We start from the raw sequence: 19,967 nt of genomic DNA, 5'->3' as shown, positions 1-19,967 counted from the left end.
TCATATGAAGTTTGGACCCCTGGTCAAAAACTCTCACATGAAATACTTGGAGATTTTAAATCATTATAGGCATTATTAAATTGTATGAGGTATTATATCTCATTTAAATTATTTTCTCAAATGATGATGATGAATGGTTGACTTAGGTCAACATGATTTCATGTATGATTGTTTGAGGAAGTTAAATCTTAAGAAGATTCAATGAGAGGAAATTATTCCTCAAAAACTAAATGGAAACTATCATTTACAAATTATAATGAGAGGAAATTATTTTTCTTTAAAATAAACCAAAGTAAATCACCATGCTAATGAGATGTGATGCTAGCATAGGCTTGTGTGAATCTTTGGTGTGTTTAGTCTAGCATGCAAGTTTTGTGTGGTGATTGTATCCTCGTATTCGTTTATAGACGCTAGTACCGAAGGAGACGACGAGAACATCTACGGAGAAGAAGGAGGAACATTTTGATCCATACACCAACCAAGGCAAGATAATACTCTTGCAAAGTGCAAAGCTCACCATGAGCAAGGCATTACCCATTTACTCTATGTTCATGATCCTACTGCCCAGTTTTACTTTACCAGCTTTACTTACTTTTGTTTTATCACAATACTTTTTGATTCATGATTCACTTGGTTAGTATTGGATTAGTACAAGAGTATCAATGTTAGCCTAGAAGCAAAGCAAATTACTTAGCACCTCTCATACTTAGATGCTAGTGCTAAATTAAAATTGACTACTCTAGATGGGAACAGGTGAAATAAAATGACTTTGAAAACCTTGGAATGATGATTCATTCTATTGAAAGATTTTGAAGGTGAATATGACCGGTGAATGACATGGTGAACTTTACAAAAACTGATGGTTGGATTCGGATGCGATACCATTCCAATTTACAAGTACCCCCACAATACCTGATTATGGGTAGGGCTTAACTAGAAGTTTATGTATCTTAGTATGGGTTCCCTCTAAACAAGCGTCATCGGGGTTATGCCGAAAGCTGCCTCTACAACAAAAGAAATGATGAGAAATGACGTAAAACGAGGTGAATGTCCGGCCCAAGCCCTGTGCAGTTCCCAGGTTGACAGTTGGTCTTCACTGGGAGGCCAAGCTCATGGGGAGAGGTGCCTATACTAGGATATGTAAGTGAAAGGTTATGGTTGATGATCCGCATACTGAGTTACGATTATTCAGGGTTATTCCTGACGGATGTAATCAAATGTTGTGGAACAAGTGTGCAACCTCTGCAGAGTGTAGAACTATTCGAATAGCCGCGTCCACGGTTATGGACGGTTGGAAAGGCCATACTGTTCCGTCATCAGACCATTTTCAAAAATGTGACATATGATTTGTGACTTGAACTTGAAAGATGAATGGTGAATTTGACTGGAATTACAACAAATGTTGTGGGAATGACACTAATGTTCCCACTTGATTTAATTAGCACAGGAAAGGTATTTATTTCAAATACTTGTGAACTAAAATTGGCTTTATGCAAAAGAAACTAGAGCTTAGCACCCCCTTACCAGAAATGTTAGTACTTACATTAGTATTAGTTTGCGAGTACTTTTAAAGTACTCACGGCTGTGTCCCTGGCTATTCAAATGGCCAGACTATGAAGAGGAGCAGCAGGATGAAGAGGATGGACAGCAGGACGTCTACGACAACTAGGACTACTCCTGACGTCAAGCGTTGGCCTGTGGACTATAGAGTCCACTTCTATCTACGCTTCCGCTATGTATTTGTGATGTGTGTTGAAACAATAGTTCAACTATTATTGTAATATTGGATCAGGTGATCTATTTGTAAGACGACTATGGCATGTAATGAATGATGACTTATGATATTCAACTGTTATGTCTCGCAACAACAATATTCCTGGGATTGCGATGTATGGCATAACAGGCATCTGGACCTAAAAATCCGGGTGTTGACAGTTTCCTCTCGTACACCCCCTTTAGGGTTTCTCCTAGGGCTGGACGCATGGGCCTTGTGGGGCAGGTGCCCTAGACCCATGTAGGCATGGGCACCACCACTTGGTCCATGTGGGACCTTCGTGGAGCTGGAGAAACCCTAGCAATACTATGATATTAAATAGAGATGATTTATACCTTTAATTCATGACTGTGTGTAAGATTTCTCTCCAGATATTATGTGAAATCAATCATGTAATATTTGACTTTGAGACTAGATAGGGAATTACCTTTGAACATGTGGTAGTGCTACGTGACATAACATAACGTATTAGCATGCTATTCATGTGGTCAAAGGGGCTAAGGGGAGATTCACAAAGCTCACGTCAATATCCATGGATAAACCCTTAATTATGAGAGATCGGAGTGGCTTGCTTACGTTTATCATACTGGTTATTCAAAATGAAATAACATATTACTTTCTGTGATCATCTTTTTATGGAACTCTCCCCACACATGTTATGAAGAAAAAATAGATTTATCCTAATCATGAGTAATACTAATGATAGAGGTGGAACCTACATTCTCCGAGAACATTTCGCCTTATTTAAGTTTCAGTACTATTTACATGGTGATTGTCTTTTCAGTCATTACTCTACACACAACAATTCTCTTTAAAACACTCTTGCTTGGATTCAATGAACTTATAAGTATCCTTTGATATATAGGAACGAGGGGCATAAAGATCTTAAACAAATAAGGGTAGTATCGGTATTCCACCTATGTTGTCATGCTGCAGTTGGTTAGGTCTATATAAGCTTATCTTTGTATCCCCTTGCAACCAATCAAGAAATATGAACTCTAAATTTATCTTACTTTTTTGCAATTTACCATTTATTTAGTTCTTGCAATTTACCCTTTTTTCTACCGATCTTCCCCCAAATTCTTTCTTTTCGTGATCCAGTTCGTCAAGGATCCGCCGGGATCCTGACAAAGTGGTATCAGAGCGAGCGATTCTTCCACCCAAAATTTCCCCCCATAATTCAATACTCTTACTTTTAAAACTAGCTACGATATATAAATGTACACTCGAAGTCATCAGTCACCCAAAATTCACTCGGAAGAGGAAGATGCCCTTTCAGGGATTCTTTTTTCGTTTTGCATTGCCAAAATGCCCCTCATTTGATCAACTACGAATCACTTCAGCAGCTAGCTTACCACTCCATCCATTTCAGAAAAAAAAGCACGTCGCAGATACGTACATTCATATCTAGAAAGAGATGTGATATTTTTGTTTTTTCCTAGGAGGAGGGAGAACTATAAAGCAGCATGATTTCTCTAGTACTCCGTATAATTGTCCCAATTAATTTGACTTCTAATCGTGCCGCCGATTAACCGGCACTACTTCAAACGAGCTCACCACGCATCATGCAAGATGCAACCCACACGATCATGGCTGCAGAGGTATGCAGGTAGTGCATTGCACGTAAGCCACGGACACACGGGCGCGCGCGCGTAACAAAATCCTGCTCCAACCTATGTGTGCACGGCCACGAACAAACACAAACTTCCAAGGGAGGCGCGATCTCCGGCTGCCGGCTCCAAGACATCTACCGGCAGAAATGTCGTCGACGCCTCGCGGTCGGTCATCGTCCCGCCGCCGCACCCGGTGCAAGTGCCTTGGCGGCGGCGGCAGCGGGGGCAAGCCCTCCACGCCATGCTGCTTCAACCCGCTGAGGTCCCTGTTCCGGTGCCCCGGCCGGGGCCGCGGACGCAGCCGCAGCCGCAGCAAAAGCCGGAACCGGGCGGCGCCATCCAGGGTCTCGTCTGACGTCGGCACGGAGCAGCAAGGCCAGGAGCCGTCCTTCTTCGTCTACTCCATGGGCAATGCCCCGGAGAACAGCAAGAAGAAGAAGCACAGGAAGGCGCGCCTCCCGTCCATCCGCTCGTGTTTCCGCAGCAAGAAGAAGGAGCGCAAGGCCAACGCGCGCCGCCAGCCGCTCACGCCGGCGCCGTCGATGGTGACGCATCCGCCCCGCTCCCCGCCGGCGCCGCAGGAGAGCACGCCCGCCGTGACGGTGACGCAGACGCAGCCACCTTCCCCTGCGTTTGCCGAGACCGGCAACGTCAATTCGCCGGCGACGCCCGACCGGAGACCTGCGCCGACGGGCCCGCCGGGCAAGCAGCCGTCGACGGACTCGGCGTGGCCACCGTTCACGCCGCAGAGGCAGCACCAGGTCGAGGGGCTGCAGATCGTGGAGGTGGCGATGGGCGACCGGCTGTCCGCGCACGACGCCGCGCTCATCGAGATGGTGGAGAGCTCGATCGACGACTCCGCGGAGTCGTCCATGAAGTCGTCGCTGGAGTTCATCAACGAGCCGTCGCCTCAGAGACCGGGGAAACCTCGGATGGTGGCGGCCAGGGAGGTGGCGGTGGCGGTGAAGGCCACGGCCAGGGAGGCACCGCGGCTCTGGCTTAACGGCAATGCCGAGAAGGCCGGGGCCGGAGCTCGGTTCTCCGAGCCTCTTGTGATGGCGGAGGCCAATGAGCTGTGGGCTCACGACATCGCCTGCAGCCGCGCGCACGCTGACATGCTCGCCGACACGGTAAGTTCTCTGGCTTGTCGATCGTTTGAAGACCTCTTTTGTTTGAACTTCGAAACATGAGTGGATAAATGGAGGCCGTTAGCCCTTTATTTTGAAAATTTCGAAAATCATAGTTCTAAGTTTTAAAAAAACTGAAAAAAAATCTTAGATGTACCTATACCTGAGCATTTCTCGGGCCGGGCCGACCAAGGCCCCGGAAAATCTCGGCCCAGGACCGGCCCAACCCGACCGTTGGGCTAGAAATCTTGGCCCAAGCCCGGTCCATCATAAGGAAAGCCCGTCGGGCCTCGGGCCGGGCCGCTTCCTTAAATCGCGCAAAATGATGGCCCATGCCCGGCCCATGCTGACCATCGGGCCAAAAAATCTAGCCCAGGCCCGGCCCACAAGCATGGTCGGGTCGGGCTTGGCCCGGGAATTTCGGACAGGCCGGGCTGCTCATGGCCATGTATAGATGTACCCAATGATGGTATCTACAAACATGTAAAATCTCAATATGAAATCTCTACTATTAAGAGCAAACTGGTGAATGCCTGGTGTCACATTTTCAGGATGGACAATAATACCCCCCACATCTTTATCCTACCAAGATGATTTATCTCAATGCAATCTTGAAAAAAAAAACTGCGCGCGGAACAAAAAAAAAAACGCAACTAACAAAACAACTCCATCACGTGTCACGTTACACACTCATCCACGCTTAGCCACTTGATTGGGAAATAATTCCCTGGGGCTGGGCTGCACGGGGTCCCTTAGGGCATGTACAATGGGGGCGCTATCAAAGAGCGCTAGGCTAGATTTCCTGGCCGTTATGGCCAAATCCCATCCGACGGCAGGAATATTGGTTGCGTCGACGCAAAAGCAGGAGCCGAACGCTTCGCCAGACTTTTTCCTGCCGAACGAACTTGACTGGAGGCCGGCGCTTATCTAGGGCGCTAAAAATGGAGCTGAACTGACTTTCCTCAACCAACTGAAAGCGTATCTGATAGGGGCGCTTGATTTTACGCGGTGGAGAGAAAGATTGGTAACGTAGCTTGCTTTATTTCGCTAGCGACCCAGATAAGCGACCAGCGTTGGAAACTAAAGCGCTTAGTGATAATTCGATTTTCTGTGATTAATTTCTGTGCACTTAAGCGTCTAGATTAGCGTCTACCATTGTAGATGCCTTATGAGATTTCAACACATCAAACAAAACCAATCTTCCATAGCTAATTTAGCTGGGATTTAATGACATTGTTTACTGCTTGGGAGACAATCTGATTGGGCACATTGCAAATGCCATGCGTCTCTACAACACATGGATCTTGCCATGAGAAACATTACATTTGATCATGTCATAGCTGGGGCGGCTATAATTCACGAAACAAGCAGATACAGATTTACTAACGCATGGATTCTGCCTACTTAGCAGGGGGGGTCTTTATCCGGACGAATCCAGGCTACGTCACCAACCATGATCGATTTTATTTGTGTACTTTTTAAGTGCTAAATTATTATTACGTTCGTTAGGATAGTTGTGTCATATTTTTTGATGTGTCCAGATTTACCCGGATTGATCGATTTCAGGGTAGAATTTGGCTGTGCCGACGTTTTACATCCAAAAGTTTATCCTAATCCCAACACAACTTACTCGAATTTGAAAGGGCGGTGAAGGCCTATGCGTTGCTGGTATATGAGAGGATGGTTGTGCATCTCCGTGATCGCCGGTGTAGAAGTGAACGATTTGTACATCTCCCTGAAAGAATTTGTTTCCATTCGCATCTCTAAAGAAAAAAAGAACTCTCGTAAGCTGATCCGTACTGCCACCGAATCCTTCATATGTTGTATCAGTATAAGTTCAGGATCCGTACTGTTTGTGAAAAAAACACACGATCATATTATATCCGGTACCACGCGCTCGCCCACCTCCTTGCCGAGCTCCATGGACTGGCGTCGTCGCTCATGCCCAACGGTGTGCCCTGTCGGCGGAGTATCCTTGCGCCACGACATGCTCCTCACACGCGTCCCCGCGGCTCACCTTTAACAGTGTTGTGACACCAACGTCTTCCCCGGCGCTGGCCACTGTCGGCATGAGCACGAGCAACCAAAGGCAACTCTTCTTGTGGGCGTATAGCTCGCCGACGTCCACCATAGTTGCATGCTCATTTGCGTCGACTTGGCTCTTGTATGTAGCGTCTTGATTTGACCGGACATGGATGCAACAAAAGGCAATTGTCCTTGTTGCCGTACAACTCATCTCGTCCACCGTAGTTGTATGGCCGTTGGGGTCGACCCAGTCCTTGTATGTAGCGTCTTGAGTTTACGGACTGGACGCGGTCGCCACGACAGACACAATCGACGGAGATGCATGCCTCCTATGCGGTGACTAAGAGGAGCCCTGCACTACGCCAATGAGTCATGCATGATGATCTTGCTCGCGATGAAGGAGAATGTGACGACGGTGCCCTCCGCGATGGTGTGCACCTGTGCATCGCCGACGCCGGGTTATGGTCAACGGCGAAACTGAACGTGTGGCTGGCGCTAACTGAGGAAGATGGCACAAGCACGTTGTAGTCGGTGGCTGCACAACGTGTAGATATCCTGCCATTGAAGATGAGGATGTCGGTGGTTATAGTGTTCTTGTCCTTGGTCCCACCGCCAGAGAAGAGGGATTAGGGCGTCCAGGCCAGGGTGCACTCTGACAACGCGTGGATAGCCACGAGCGAGCCGGGTGAGCCGACACGCGATGGAGGAGAATGACACGAGAGTGTGAGGCGGTTGTCATCAGGTCCCACCTTGTCGCGATGAACACCATGGCCTTCTTTAGGAGCGCCAGCTTGGTGCCGACCATGTTCCCGCTGAGGCCGAGCACCATCACAACATCGAGCGGCGTACACGGATGTGCTGAACAGAGGAGGTTGCCGCTGGTGTACAAATGACGTTTGAATGTTGCAGATCATCTCCTTCCCGACGGCTGCATTGGCGCCATAGATGCAAAATTTACGACCTTACAGTTTGTACATTCACCTGGTACATTTGTACGTGTACTAATGCCTTATTTCCGTGTAAATGGTATGGAAAAGTAGATTAACAAGAAAGCTTTAAGATTCCTATTAAACGGCTAGGTGTGAAAATCGGGAAAGGGGCATTAGATGGTAGGTTGTGCGGTTGATTTTTGGGTGCCAAGCCGAATGAAATCTATAATATCTTACAACGTCATCATCTAACCACGTGTGGTTCTGCCGGTGAAGACAATCATCGCGTTGAGTTGAACCTGTGGCTACGTGGTAGCCATGACGGTTTGGCGGTGGTGCCCGATGCTACGGTAGCAGGAGTCACGACAGAGGAAGTAGATAGCGAGGCTCTAAGGAGGGTTTTCTCCCGAGGACGAGATACATGCTCGGCGAGGAAGTGGAGAAGCGAGACCAGATGTCGGTGGGTAAAGGGGAAGATGCGTTGGTTCATACCATATTTTTGGGATGGAGTGGTTTGGGGGCCGGGGAGGGGGGAGGGAGGCGAGGCGAGGCGGCTCGTTCAATCTAGCGGAAGGATTCCTCGTCGATGCAAGCATGGGGGCTCGTTTCACGGCGATTGGACTTGGGCAGGGAGACCGCGGCCACCCCCATCTCTCCCCTCTTCACCACCACCCGCACCTCAATCTATCTTGCTAGCCACCTCCACATCCCAGTCCCTCCGCCCCTCACAATGATGGCCTTCAAGACGATGCTCTGCCTCACAACGCCCTAGGAGCAGCAGCATAAGGGTCTTCACCGCCGCGTCATCCACCGCTTCCCAAGTGAGGTGCCCATCCCCCTCTCCCCTCGGGCTCTAATGTGATGTTAGTTTCTGTGGAATGAAATTGGATGTATCAGCTTGCTCTGCTCGCCATGGTGCAATTATGGAGGTTCTAGCGCATTTCTTAAAGCACAAAGTGCCGACTGTTGGGCCGTTGCGGCATGAACACCTTCTTCCCGCTACTTCCTCCCCGTCCCTTCCCTAAGCTACAAAAGCTGGATGAGGAATTCAAGTATTTGGGTAAAGCTCCCTGTAAACTCTCGCATTTGCTTGATATATATAGTTGTTCGCATGATTGAATAGGGATCATGGAACTGGCTGCAATTGGAAAAAGTAGTAGGTGACATTAGTTTTATTCTTGCGAAGATTAGATTCAAGAATAATTGGTTTGGAAATTACCAATCTGAGAAAATCAGTTCGTAGCTGCAACGAGATTTCATTATATTATACAGGGTTATGCATAGGAAGTCTACTATTATGTATATGCATGTTATGTATAGCTAGACAAGGTTTTGTTTTTATTTTCGGGTTATTCTCTACTGACTTGTTATCGTTACAAAGAGTGATGAAAGATAAATGAGGAGGCAAAACAAAATACTATATGCTTGCTCGGCTTACACTATATGCTTGCTCGGCTTACACTATCGGAAATCCAGAAAAATTGGTCTGCTTGCACTATCACAATTAAATCCAAAGAAAATAAGTCAAATTATGAAGACCATGGCAACAGTAGAAATCACAAAAAAGTAGGCATTACCGATCACAAATCCAAATTTCATTCCCTCTAGATTTTACAACTTTAATTTCATATATTTAATGCTTAACTAATAATTATGGAATTTCTGATATTGCATTAATTTTGCTTGTTACAATTGACTCTTTTAGTTTCATACATATGGTTTTTTTCCGATCAATTCGATAAATATTCAGAGCCGTGGCGGAGCACGGGTATTCAACTAGTTCTTAGTAGTTTATGCTACACAAAAATGATAAATGTGTGTAGTGCACATTTCAAAACTATGAAACCTGCCAGATTTTTTTATTTTTGCGTAGTCTACAATACAAAGAATTTCACATTGAGATTTACACGTTTGTAGATTTCATCATTATCTACATCTAGGATATTTTTTCAGATTTTTTTGAAAATTAAAACTATGATTTTCGTTTTTTTAAAATAAAGGGCTACATGTAGTTCGGCCTCCGTTCGCAGTTTTCGCTTTGAAACGTCTTTTTTTTCAGGGAGAAACGTCTTTTTTTAGGAGTATACATAAACAGAGATAGTACTTTCTTAGTTTGGAAGTTTTGTTAAAATTTAGATGTATCTATTAGTTTCACATCATATATTTCACGAAATCTTCGATATATTTCACGAAACGGAGGGAGTATATTAGTTTCACATCAGATTTTTTAATTTGAGTTTTAACTACTGTCAAATTCTATCAAGTCTTCTGTCGACTGAAAAATAAAAAATCAAGACTCCAGCATAGAAAAGCTAAAATTAACACTCAAGCTGAAGAATAAAATAGGGTCCAGGCTAACCCCTAATTGCCTGAACCCCAATCTACTGTCCATTCCCAATTGCCTGAACCCACCTACACCCGACCGCGCCGCCGCGCCGCCGCGAACGTCGGCGTCACTGTTATGGCCGCCACCTCCCAGTCCCTCCTCTCCCCGGCGCCTCCCTCCCTGCCCCGCGCCCGCCTCGCCTTATCCGCCCACCGCGCCGTCGCCCTCCGCCGCCGCCCCGCTTTCCCGGCCGTCGCGGCCGCCTCTACCTCGATGGCGTCGTCGGAGAGCGACGAGAAGAAGGAGTCCAAGCTGTGGGGCGGGCGCTTTGAGGAGGGCGTCACCGACGCCGTCGAGCGATTCACCGAGTCCATCTCCTACGACTGGCAGCTCTACAAGTACGACATCATGGGCAGCAAGGCCCACGCTTCCATGCTCGCCGCCCAGGTAGGTACCTTATGTGCGCTCCACCTCGGCGGTATTGGGACCGCCTAGATTTTCGACCAGTTAGTTCTCTGCTTGGACGAGTCCGCAGCGAAGCAGCTTCTGGTTTTCTTCTGTCAATCTGAGCTTAACCTGCTGATGATGTTATGCTCGCAATGCGTTCGACGAAATAACTAGCTTGACGGCACTGCCTTTGGTGTGCTCCGGATCTGCTAGAGAATGGTCTAACTTGATTTCAAGAATCACGTTGAAGGATTAACGGTTTATTAATATTTTGGCAATTGGGGGTTTAGGTTTGCTCAACACTATTTTTGCCAAATATTTAATTAGTGCACCTTCCTCTAGGTTTTTGGTAGATGTTGATTGAACCAGTGCTCATCATATTTGAGTGAAAGTTCTGAATCATTTGCAATGCAGGGTTTGATAACGACTGGTGATAGGGATATCATCTTGGAGGGCCTTGATCAAATTGAGAAGCAGATTCAAGACGGCAAGTTTGAGTGGCGAAAGGACAGGGAGGACGTGCACATGAACATTGAGGCGGCTCTGATTGAGAGGGTTGGTGAGCCGGCTAAGAAGCTACATACTGCTAGGAGCCGCAACGACCAAATCGTGACGGATCTTAGGCTGTGGTGCCGTGATGCTATTGACAAGATTTTGATTCGCATCAAACAGTTTCAGGTTTGCCCTTGACTTCACTTTGTGATGTTCATGGTGTTCTGCTTATAACATGTCTGAATATACATCTTGTTTTCTGGTGTTGCATTCATTGGCTTTGTGCTCTTGAAGACGTCATTAAGCATTATGGATTCTTTACTTTGTGTTATGATCTGTGTTAGATCCATTGCCATTTTTATTATTCGGGTTTGGTACACCACCTTGGATTGTACGAAAGCTAATTGAACTGTTAAATTATTTCTATCGACTTTTTTGAGTAATGCTCCTCTGTGGGCAATAACCTCCGAAGATTTCTTCTCCACTCTCAAGAGAGAGTAAGGTAGAATACACCTTCTTGAGCTTTGTGATAAGTGGACATTTTTCTTAGGCTGTTCTTCATTGTGCATAAACGGCTCCTCTGCTAGGTAGAACTCAAATATTTATTCTTGTTTTGGATCTAATTTATCATATGTTCACTTATTCTGATAATTGATAATATTGTAAGCTACCCCGCTTTGTAGATAGGAACACTTGATTTCTTCCTTTTTCTGGCAACTCTTCCATGGCGTCTCTCTATAAGACACTTTTTATTGATACCATCAACATAATTCTTTTTTTTTCAGGTCTCTCTGGTTTTGTTAGCTTCAAAATATGTTGACTTAATTGTCCCTGGTTATACTCATCTTCAAAGGGCACAGCCTGTTTTGCTGCCACATCTTCTCTTATCCTATGTCGAACAGGTACCCACATTCTCTTATTTCACAGACTTCTGTCTTATTCATGGCTAATTTCTGTAACTACAATGTAAACAAATCTCTGAATGCCCCCTTTACACTTTAGTAATTGAATTGATCCACTCTAACTCATCATAGTTAATGTGAGAATTGTTCAGGAGTTATAGTACTGTTTGCTACATTAGGTCTGTTTTTTTACTATTGAAAATGATTATATGAGGATCTGGTGTGCAAAACATAAGTTTTTCCTTGTTATAGTGAACATTCAGTTTAGCCCATCTGGCTGTAACTTAGCCATATCCCAATACAGTATCAAAGGAAACATCCTTTTTTTTTTCTTTGTACAAATTGTTATGTAATCTGAAACGTGAAGGAAGAGCACCATATGCATTGGTTCGTACTTTTCCATAGTCTACGCTGTCTTTGAATTGTTCACCACTATCTGCCAGGTCAGATCAGCTTGACACGCAACGAAAAATTAAGCTTACAATCTTGCATCTTATGGCCAACCTCTTGCTATGTTTCTTGTGCAAAGGGTGTAACAATGTTTCAGATACGTTTACTAATTGCCAGATAATATTACTACCTCATTCCTTTTAGCATGAAGCTGTAACACAGTTTAAAGCTTTGAACCAAAACACAGAGGACTCTAATCCTGCCAACTGTGCTAATTAGCATTCGCCAACTTAGTCTTTGAGTGATTAGTGTATAAGCAGAATAAGTCATATATTTTGTGGTGAAATTTTAATTTAGGTGGGATCATGGCCCACGTTGGACTGAACTAAGTGGTCCCAGGACTGGAAATGAATCTGATGTTCTTTTTTACTTGTACTTTGTGCAGTTGGAGCGTGATGCAGGACGGCTTATCGACTGCAGGGAAAGAGTGAATTTCTGCCCTCTTGGTGCTTGTGCTTTGGCTGGAACTGGACTTCCCATTGATAGGTTCAAAACTGCTAAAGATTTGAACTTTACTGCTCCAATGAAGAACAGGTAACTTACATCCTTGCTTTCTTTAGTAGTGCGAACATGTAAAGTAGATATCATGCTGTCTGTGCTATATCTTGCTTGAATTGTTGCGAAGGTAGAGTTAGTTTAGTGAGTTGCATACCTAACACCCTTAGATATTGTGTATCTTCTAAAATGAGTCTATCTTTATATGCAAGCGCACATGAGCACTTTGATCTTACCGAAGTAAGCTAAGTAAAAAATTTGGGCCTGACTACATTATCATTTTGTGGTTATATAGTAAAGAGATGAGATACTATGCAGAAGTACAAATACCCAGTTCTTGTTAATTTGCTTGTTTATACTCCCTCTGTCCGGAAAAGGATGTCTCAACTTTGTCTAAATTCACATGTATTACACACCAAAACATGTCTAGATACATACATGCGTATCTAGACAGAGTTGAGACATCCTTTTCCGGACTGAGGTAGTATTATACTTGATTGACATGCTCAGTTATCTGGCCTCTGCTCCCATTCCCAGCTTTAGTGCTGGAATATCACTGTTCAATTGAAATTCAATGCTCAACTCTTAGAGGAAGCAAAAAAAAATTTGAACCAACTATGTTTTTTCTTTGATTTCCTCCTTTTGGGTTAATCCCACTTTTTTTGTTTCAGCATTTGATTAATCTTTTCTACAGTATTGATGCAGTATCAGACCGTGACTTTGTATTGGAGTTTCTTGCTGCCAATTCAATTGCCGCAGTTCATCTTTCACGCATTGGAGAAGAGTGGGTCTTGTGGGCATCAGAGGAGTTTGGGTTCTTGACACCAAGTGACTCGGTTTCAACTGGAAGCAGCATTATGCCACAGAAGAAAAATCCAGATCCGATGGAGCTTGTTCGTGGGAAATCTGCCAGGGTTATTGGTGATCTCATGACTGTCCTAGTCCTCTGCAAAGGTCTTCCTCAGGCCTACAACCGTGATCTACAGGTGTGTCTCTTGTTTATAAAATAGTTAGAAATGCTTGAAGTATGTAGTGAGTTTGCTCAAAATAGTTAGAAGCATGTTGACCCAGGTTTGTTTTCGTGTGTTAAGTCTGAAATTTTCTTTTCTGAGCAGGAAGACAAAGAACCCTTGTTTGACAGTGTGAAGGCCATATTAGGAATGCTTGAAGTATGTAGTGAGTTTGCTCAGAATATCTCTTTTAACTCAAAAAGAATACAAAGTTCACTGCCTGCTGGTTATCTGGATGCAACAACACTAGCAGATTATCTTGTGAAGAAGGTAAACCCTCTTTCCTTTCATCAGTACAAATTAGCCGTAGATTTACATATGAACATCAGTCATGCAATTTTATTTTGCCAAGAGTATTACAAATTAACTCGTTCTTTTAGTTTTTTATCGCTGCTATGTGCAGCTCCAATTATTCCTGCTCTGCTGTTTTACTTCTCTGGTTGAGTTTTTCTGTATTTCTCAATGGCAGGGCGTCCCATTCAGAACTTCCCACGAGATAGTCGGGAGGTGTGTAGCTCTATGTGTGTCGAAGAACTGTCAGCTGACAGAACTTGAAATGAACGACTTGAAAGCAGTTCACCCTGTCTTTGAGAGGGATGTCTATGCCTACTTGGGTGTCGAAAATGCCGTCAACAAGTTCATATCTTACGGTTCTACAGGCTCAGAACAAGTAAAAAGACAGCTTGAAGATTGGCGCGTTCAGCTTGGGATCAACCCATAATTAAGGCGCAGCATCTAGCATCAACAGAGGAATAAACTCCAGAAATCTTGCATGTCTTTTAGTTTTGGGAGGTGAACCATATATGTTATGAACTTGTTTGCTGGACGACGGTCAGCTGTTGCTTCATTTGAGAATTAGAGTGATCCATGTAACTACTCCGTATTTCTTTCGTAAGGCAGATGCAATCGAATTGAAAAGGCTGTGGCTGATTTTCGGTGGCTCTTTGCTGACAACCCCAACCCAGAGGTGTTTCGGTGCACAGCATGTAAACTGACGTGCAATTTTGTCTGGTTCCGATTCCAAATTAAGTGTCGCAGTTTTCTTTCTTTGAAAATACGCGAACTGACAGTACTATGTCTAGATGTGCCCATAATTGGATAAAATTTTGTCTAGATATAGATGCGTTTGTTGATTAGATACATCCGTATCTAGATAAAATGGATTCAATTAATCTAGATCGGGAGTACAAGATTTATGACACTTGGAACACAGTTTTTATTCTAAAATGTGTGAACATATACACTAAAATATTTTTTTGGATACATCCATATCAAGAGTAAATTTGACCAAATTTGCAAACGGAGAGAGTATATTTCATCACTCAAGCTGGCAAATGGCCTAATTTTAGTGCTCCATGCATCCTCTTTCCCTCCCTAGTCATGGATACTGAATGAGAGAAAATATACCATCAAAAGATGCTATCGGAATACTGAAAGAGAGAAAATATACCATCGTAAGATGCTATCGGAGTGGTGGAAAACAGGTCAGACCTTGGATTTGGCAGGTCTCGTAAATCACGAGCGCACTAGAGCATGTTCCAGAAGAGTGCCACGAGTAACCTGGAGCCGGCACGCGTCCAGGTCGCTGGCGTACGTGTCATGCCCGGTTGTTGTTTCCTTGTCCATCTGTTACCTGGCGAGCGCTGCTGCCCCGTGCTTCAAAGTTCACTCGCTTGTTTGGCCCCTTGCCGTACTTATCATTCTCCCCGCGCAGGTCGTGAAATTCTCTCGTCCATAGCCTAGCTTAACAGCAGAGAGCAGAGGAAACAAGAGCAAGATGAACACCAGCGAAACACGCAAGTTCGTGGACGAGGTGCGCGGCCTGAAGAAGAACTGGATGCTCGACCTCGGCCACCCCCTCCTCAACCGCGTCGCCGACAGCTTCGTCAAGGCCGCCGGGGTATGAACCCCTCGCCTCGCCTTTCTCGCTCTCCATTCTGCTACGTTGCACAGTATTCTGTAATCTGTATCCTGTGATGGGTTACTTTGTGAAGAACTGAAGATTCGAAGCGTGTGACACTTTCTCCTGCAATGACAGATCGGCGCGATACAGGCCGTCACACGGGACTCCTACTTCATGGCCATCGAAGGTAACGGACAAATTATTCATGCTAACGCCGATAGAGCTAGCTCTTTGATTTACTCAAGATAGAGCTGCTGGTCAGTCTATCTGCTAGTAGAGGATTACTGGATTAGGCTAGCTCACTCTGTTGTTGGTCCCCTGTCTGTGCTTCTGCAGGTGAGTCTGGGGTCACCGGATCGGTGTCGGACGCAACCGGAACCAGGAAACGGACCTTCCCGGACCTCAAGGGTAACACCACCAGCCAGCTTGTATTACCATGGAAATTAATCTATCGTTTGATCTATATATACCGAGTTCAGTTGATTCACAGTCTGTTTCTAACTTTTTCATTCTTGTGACTGGCAAAAGGAGGTTCGAACAACAGCAAGTCAGCCGAGGCCATGGTAAGCCAGCAGATCCCACTTCTTGCTACGAAATTGCAACCTCTGTCATTACTTGTTCCTTATGATATTATCTGTTCCTAATTTCTTCAGGTGAAAGGCGTGAGCAAAGAGTCCTTCCAGTGGGGTAAGGAAACAGTGGTTCCTCTACTCTGTCACTGCCGGTTCCTGAATCTTTCCAGCGTTGTTAATGTTGGAGATTATTTCGGTGCAGGGCTCGCGGCGGGGATGCACTCCGGCCTCACCTACGGCCTCACAGAGGTGCGCGGGACCCACGACTGGAAGAACAGCGCGGTGGCGGGAGCCGTCACCGGCGCGGCGCTGGCGCTGACCTCGGACAACGCGTCGCACGAGCAGGTCGTGCAGTGCGCCATCACCGGCGCCGCGCTGTCCGCCGCCGCCAACGTGCTGTCGGACGTGCTCTGAGGCGCGCGCTCGTCCGATGGCGCTGCATTTGAGCGAGGATGCTGCACTGACCATGTTCGGTGTAGCCAGCTCCAATAATATTCCGGCTGTAAATGGTGTACGCTTTGCCTCTGGACTCTAGAGACTAGTAGTTCCCCTTTCATGCTGCACTATTTTCGACCAAATTTATTTATGAAACTTTAGGACTACTTTGTTACTGTTGGTACCGCTGTTTGTCACAAAGTTGAAAAACATATTGTCCTGAGGAACTTCAATCCGCAACTAGTTGCAGGTGTTTTTTTTTTTGACACTTTTAATTTTCTAAAAAATGTGAACTAAAATTGTAGACGTTGGTTATCCTATATATGTTGTGAACTTGGAAAACTCCAATCCGCAGCTAGTTGCAGGTGCTGGACACTTTTAATTTTCTAAAAAATATAAACTAAAATTGTAGCCGTTGGTTCCCTGGCACGACCCCTTGACCTCGTCCGCGTCCTGATCGGGGGCGCCGGGCGCCCAACCGTTCGCTGGTTGGTGGGCCCCTATCGCCTGCACTATATAGAGTGGTGGGGGCCAGTGACACTCGGTACGAGGTTGCCCTGAGATGCCACTCGCCCCACCAGACAATCCACCGATCAGGGTAGTGCAGTGCCGACGGGAAGCACCACCACCACCTCGCCCACGCACCGCCGTACTCGCCATGTCCAGATCGGCGAGTTCCTCCTCCAGGTGACAAGGTAAACTCACAGCACCCGCAGTATTCCAATCCTACCCGGCTAAGATCTACTCTAGACGATCTAGTGAATCTATCATTGGTATCAGAGCCGCTAGTGTTTAGATCTTGTGCTTTTTTCGGGTAGAAAAGAAAGAACATGCAAACCCTAGTTCATCCCAACCGGATCCGAAACCCTAACCCTTTTTCCGAAGGGAAAAGATAGTCACCGGTTGCGGGAGCTGCTGCTGCTCGCGTCGCCAGCAAAGGGCGCCGCCGCTGAGCCGTTTGACGCCGGTGCGCCCACCGGGTGCACGCGACGGCAAAAGGGCCAGGGGGGCGCCGCCGCATCTTCTCTGCACCGTGGCCGTCGTGTTACTGGTGGTGGAAGAGGCAAAGCAAAAAGAGATAAAAAGGGGGGGAGGAGCTCGTCCCGGCCGAGTGCTGGGGGCGCGGCTCGCCGTCGGCCCTCCATGTATTGTGACAGTAAAGGATCTCGGATTGGGAGGACAAAGAATGGAGAGGAAAAGAAAGAAAGGGAGGAGGGCGTAGCCGCGCCGAGGAGAGCTCGCCGTGAGTTCGCCGTCGCCGGCGTGGTGCCGGCCACGGGCTCCTCCATCCGCCGCCAGAGGGCGAGCGGGAGAGACAGAAAGGGGCGGTGGGGCTGCCGAGCGAGCGAGAGGAGCCGCCGGGCGGCGCCGTCGCAGCCGCCGGTGAGCTGCCAGGGGCGTGCGCTGGTCCTCTCCGCGCCGTCACAGAGAGGAAGGTCGGGGGGAAAAATGGGGCTAGGGTTTTGGGGGTGGCCGTTCGGGCCCTCTTTTATACCGGCCGGAAGTCGCGCCCGACCGTCGGATTCAATCCGACGGCCAGGAGCGTGCGGGCAGGCTCTCCGCGTGGGCTCCGTGTGCGGGCCGTGTGGGCGCCGTCTGCAGGCCGCGTGGGCGCCGTGGACAGGCCGCGTGGGCGCCGTGGACAGGCCGCAGGCTGCTTTTTGGGCCGTGAGCCGTGAGCGTGGTAGGCTGCCAGCTGACGCGCTATGCGGCGCGCAAAGGATACTGCTCCAGTGGACTGTGGGCCGCGGGAGCAAGTTCGGGCCCTGCACAGTTTACAGTTTTTTCTGTTTTTTGATTTTCCAGAGGTTTTTTAGGCAATTTTTGGGCTGTTTTATGGCCAATTTTTGTCTAGTTTTTTTCTGAATAAATATGAACAACGAAATATTTGTCCAGAAATTAAAGAGTGAAAGTTTATGCCTCTGAAAAGTTCAAAAAGTTAATAGTTTAAAGTCAAAGTTTCCGCTGCAAATAGTGAAAGAAGCATTCTTGTCAAGTTTTTTTTTCCTGAGCAAATTGAACCAACGAGATATTTGTTTTAGGAAATTAAAAAGTAACAGAGATGCTTCTGAAAAGTTTAAAGTTAAAAGTTAAAAGTTTAAAGTTTGACTTCAAAGTTTCCGCTGCAAATAGTTAAAGATGCATTTTAATGCAAAAGTGATAATCAAAATTTTAAAGAAATGATTAAAGTGATTATTGTGACAATTATGGTTGTGTTATTTTTTGACCAATGTTATTAATGACATGATCGTGATTTTTTGCAATAAGAGGTGCATCTATCTCTATTTTTGCCCAACGGTGATATAGATATAATTGCACAAACAGTTGTATGTTCTAATTTTGACCAACGTTGGATTATTGCATGCAATTGTTGTTATGATCTCATTTCATTGTGGTTTAAAGGAGGGTACTACTTGATGAGCTGCATCAAGGATGTTCCAACCCTCAAAGGTGACAACTACACTGAATGGAGAAAAGAAGGTCGATTTGTGCTGAGGTGGACTGGGTTCCCACAGCCGGTCAAACCAAAAGATCCAGTCAGAAATGACAAGGATGATGATGCTGCATGGCAGTATAAAAGGTGGCTAAGTGCCATTTATAAAGAATACAATCGAGAACGCTATTGTGAGCTCAATTGCAGAGTGTGCTTCCGTACGGGAGTATCTTGAAAGAATAAAGAGCCAGTTCACTGGTTGTTCAAATATATGTGCGACCCACCGTCAAGCAACCGGATTTAAAAGAACACATGGACAGGAAGGACATGGCAAGTGTGCCATATGTTGTAATAATGCTTATGTGGGTGTTGTTTGTGTGTAATGTGAGTGAAAGAATGTTGTCCGCGTCGGACAAAGAACAAAAGAAAAGAAAAAGAACTGATGAATCATCGAAATTATGGTACTGTCGCTTATGCCATATTTCGAGGGGGAGAATAGAAAGACTTGTTAAAAATGATATTCTTCCTCCATTTGAATTCTTAGACATAGAACAGTGCATCGATTGCATTAAAGGAAAATTTGTAAAGCAAATTAAAAAGGGTGCAAATCAAAGCACATCAACACTAGAAATAATTCACACCGATATATGTGGACTATTTCCTGTGAAAAGTGTGAATGGCTATGATTCGTTCATAACATTCACGGATGATTACTCCCGATATGGTTATATTTATCCAATAAAAGAAAGAACAGAAGCGTTGGATAAATTCAAAATATTCAAACCTGAAGTTGAAAATCAGCATGATAAAAGAATAAAGATAGTCAGGTCTGATCGTGGAGGGGAGTACTACGGTCGACATACTCCATATTCAGAAATGCAGTCACTCTAAGCATAATCAGAACGAAGGCGGTCTTCATCCGATTCTTCAGCTAAATAGTGCGCGAACGAAGGCGGTCTTCATCCAATTTCTCCTCACCTCTCTATCTTTTCAGCTAGAACGAAGGCGGTCTTCATCCAATTTCTCCTCACCT

At 45.8% G+C, this 19,967-nt stretch overlaps 2 protein-coding genes across 2 annotated transcripts; both read left to right on the top strand.

The window, feature by feature from the left end:
• Nucleotides 1-9,826: 9,826 nt before the first annotated feature.
• LOC127295642 (argininosuccinate lyase, chloroplastic) lies at nt 9,827-14,520 on the top strand. Its single transcript, XM_051325606.2, has 7 exons — nt 9,827-10,241; nt 10,656-10,919; nt 11,519-11,635; nt 12,471-12,619; nt 13,275-13,566; nt 13,696-13,860; nt 14,060-14,520. Exons 1-7 carry the CDS (start codon nt 9,930-9,932, stop codon nt 14,309-14,311), a joined length of 1,551 nt encoding a protein of 516 aa, XP_051181566.1. The 5' UTR covers nt 9,827-9,929; the 3' UTR covers nt 14,312-14,520.
• Nucleotides 14,521-15,254: 734 nt separating this feature from the next.
• On the top strand, nt 15,255-16,676 carry LOC127295641 (outer envelope pore protein 16-2, chloroplastic). Its single transcript, XM_051325605.2, has 6 exons — nt 15,255-15,490; nt 15,629-15,680; nt 15,830-15,901; nt 16,022-16,056; nt 16,147-16,180; nt 16,268-16,676. The coding sequence occupies exons 1-6, from the start codon at nt 15,368-15,370 to the stop codon at nt 16,477-16,479; spliced, it is 528 nt and encodes a 175-aa protein (XP_051181565.1). The 5' UTR covers nt 15,255-15,367; the 3' UTR covers nt 16,480-16,676.
• Nucleotides 16,677-19,967: the final 3,291 nt, after the last annotated feature.

This window comes from Lolium perenne, chromosome 4 (genome assembly GCF_019359855.2).
Source record: "Lolium perenne isolate Kyuss_39 chromosome 4, Kyuss_2.0, whole genome shotgun sequence".
NCBI lineage: Eukaryota > Viridiplantae > Streptophyta > Magnoliopsida > Poales > Poaceae > Lolium > Lolium perenne.
This window is presented reverse-complemented; position numbering and strand designations above follow the sequence as displayed.

What these genes read in the sequence shown, in the direction of transcription:
- LOC127295641 (XM_051325605.2), top strand. Translation starts at nt 15,368, where the DNA reads ATGAACACCAGCGAAACACGCAAGTTCGTGGACGAGGTGCGCGGCCTG. An exon ending in CTACTTCATGGCCATCGAAG is followed by an intron (nt 15,681 to 15,829) that starts GTAACGGACAAA and finishes GTGCTTCTGCAG; the next exon opens with GTGAGTCTGGGGTCACCGGA. An exon ending in GACCTTCCCGGACCTCAAGG is followed by an intron (nt 15,902 to 16,021) that starts GTAACACCACCA and finishes GACTGGCAAAAG; the next exon opens with GAGGTTCGAACAACAGCAAG.
- LOC127295642 (XM_051325606.2), top strand. Translation starts at nt 9,930, where the DNA reads ATGGCCGCCACCTCCCAGTCCCTCCTCTCCCCGGCGCCTCCCTCCCTG. An exon ending in CTTCCATGCTCGCCGCCCAG is followed by an intron (nt 10,242 to 10,655) that starts GTAGGTACCTTA and finishes TTTGCAATGCAG; the next exon opens with GGTTTGATAACGACTGGTGA. An exon ending in TTCGCATCAAACAGTTTCAG is followed by an intron (nt 10,920 to 11,518) that starts GTTTGCCCTTGA and finishes TTTTTTTTTCAG; the next exon opens with GTCTCTCTGGTTTTGTTAGC.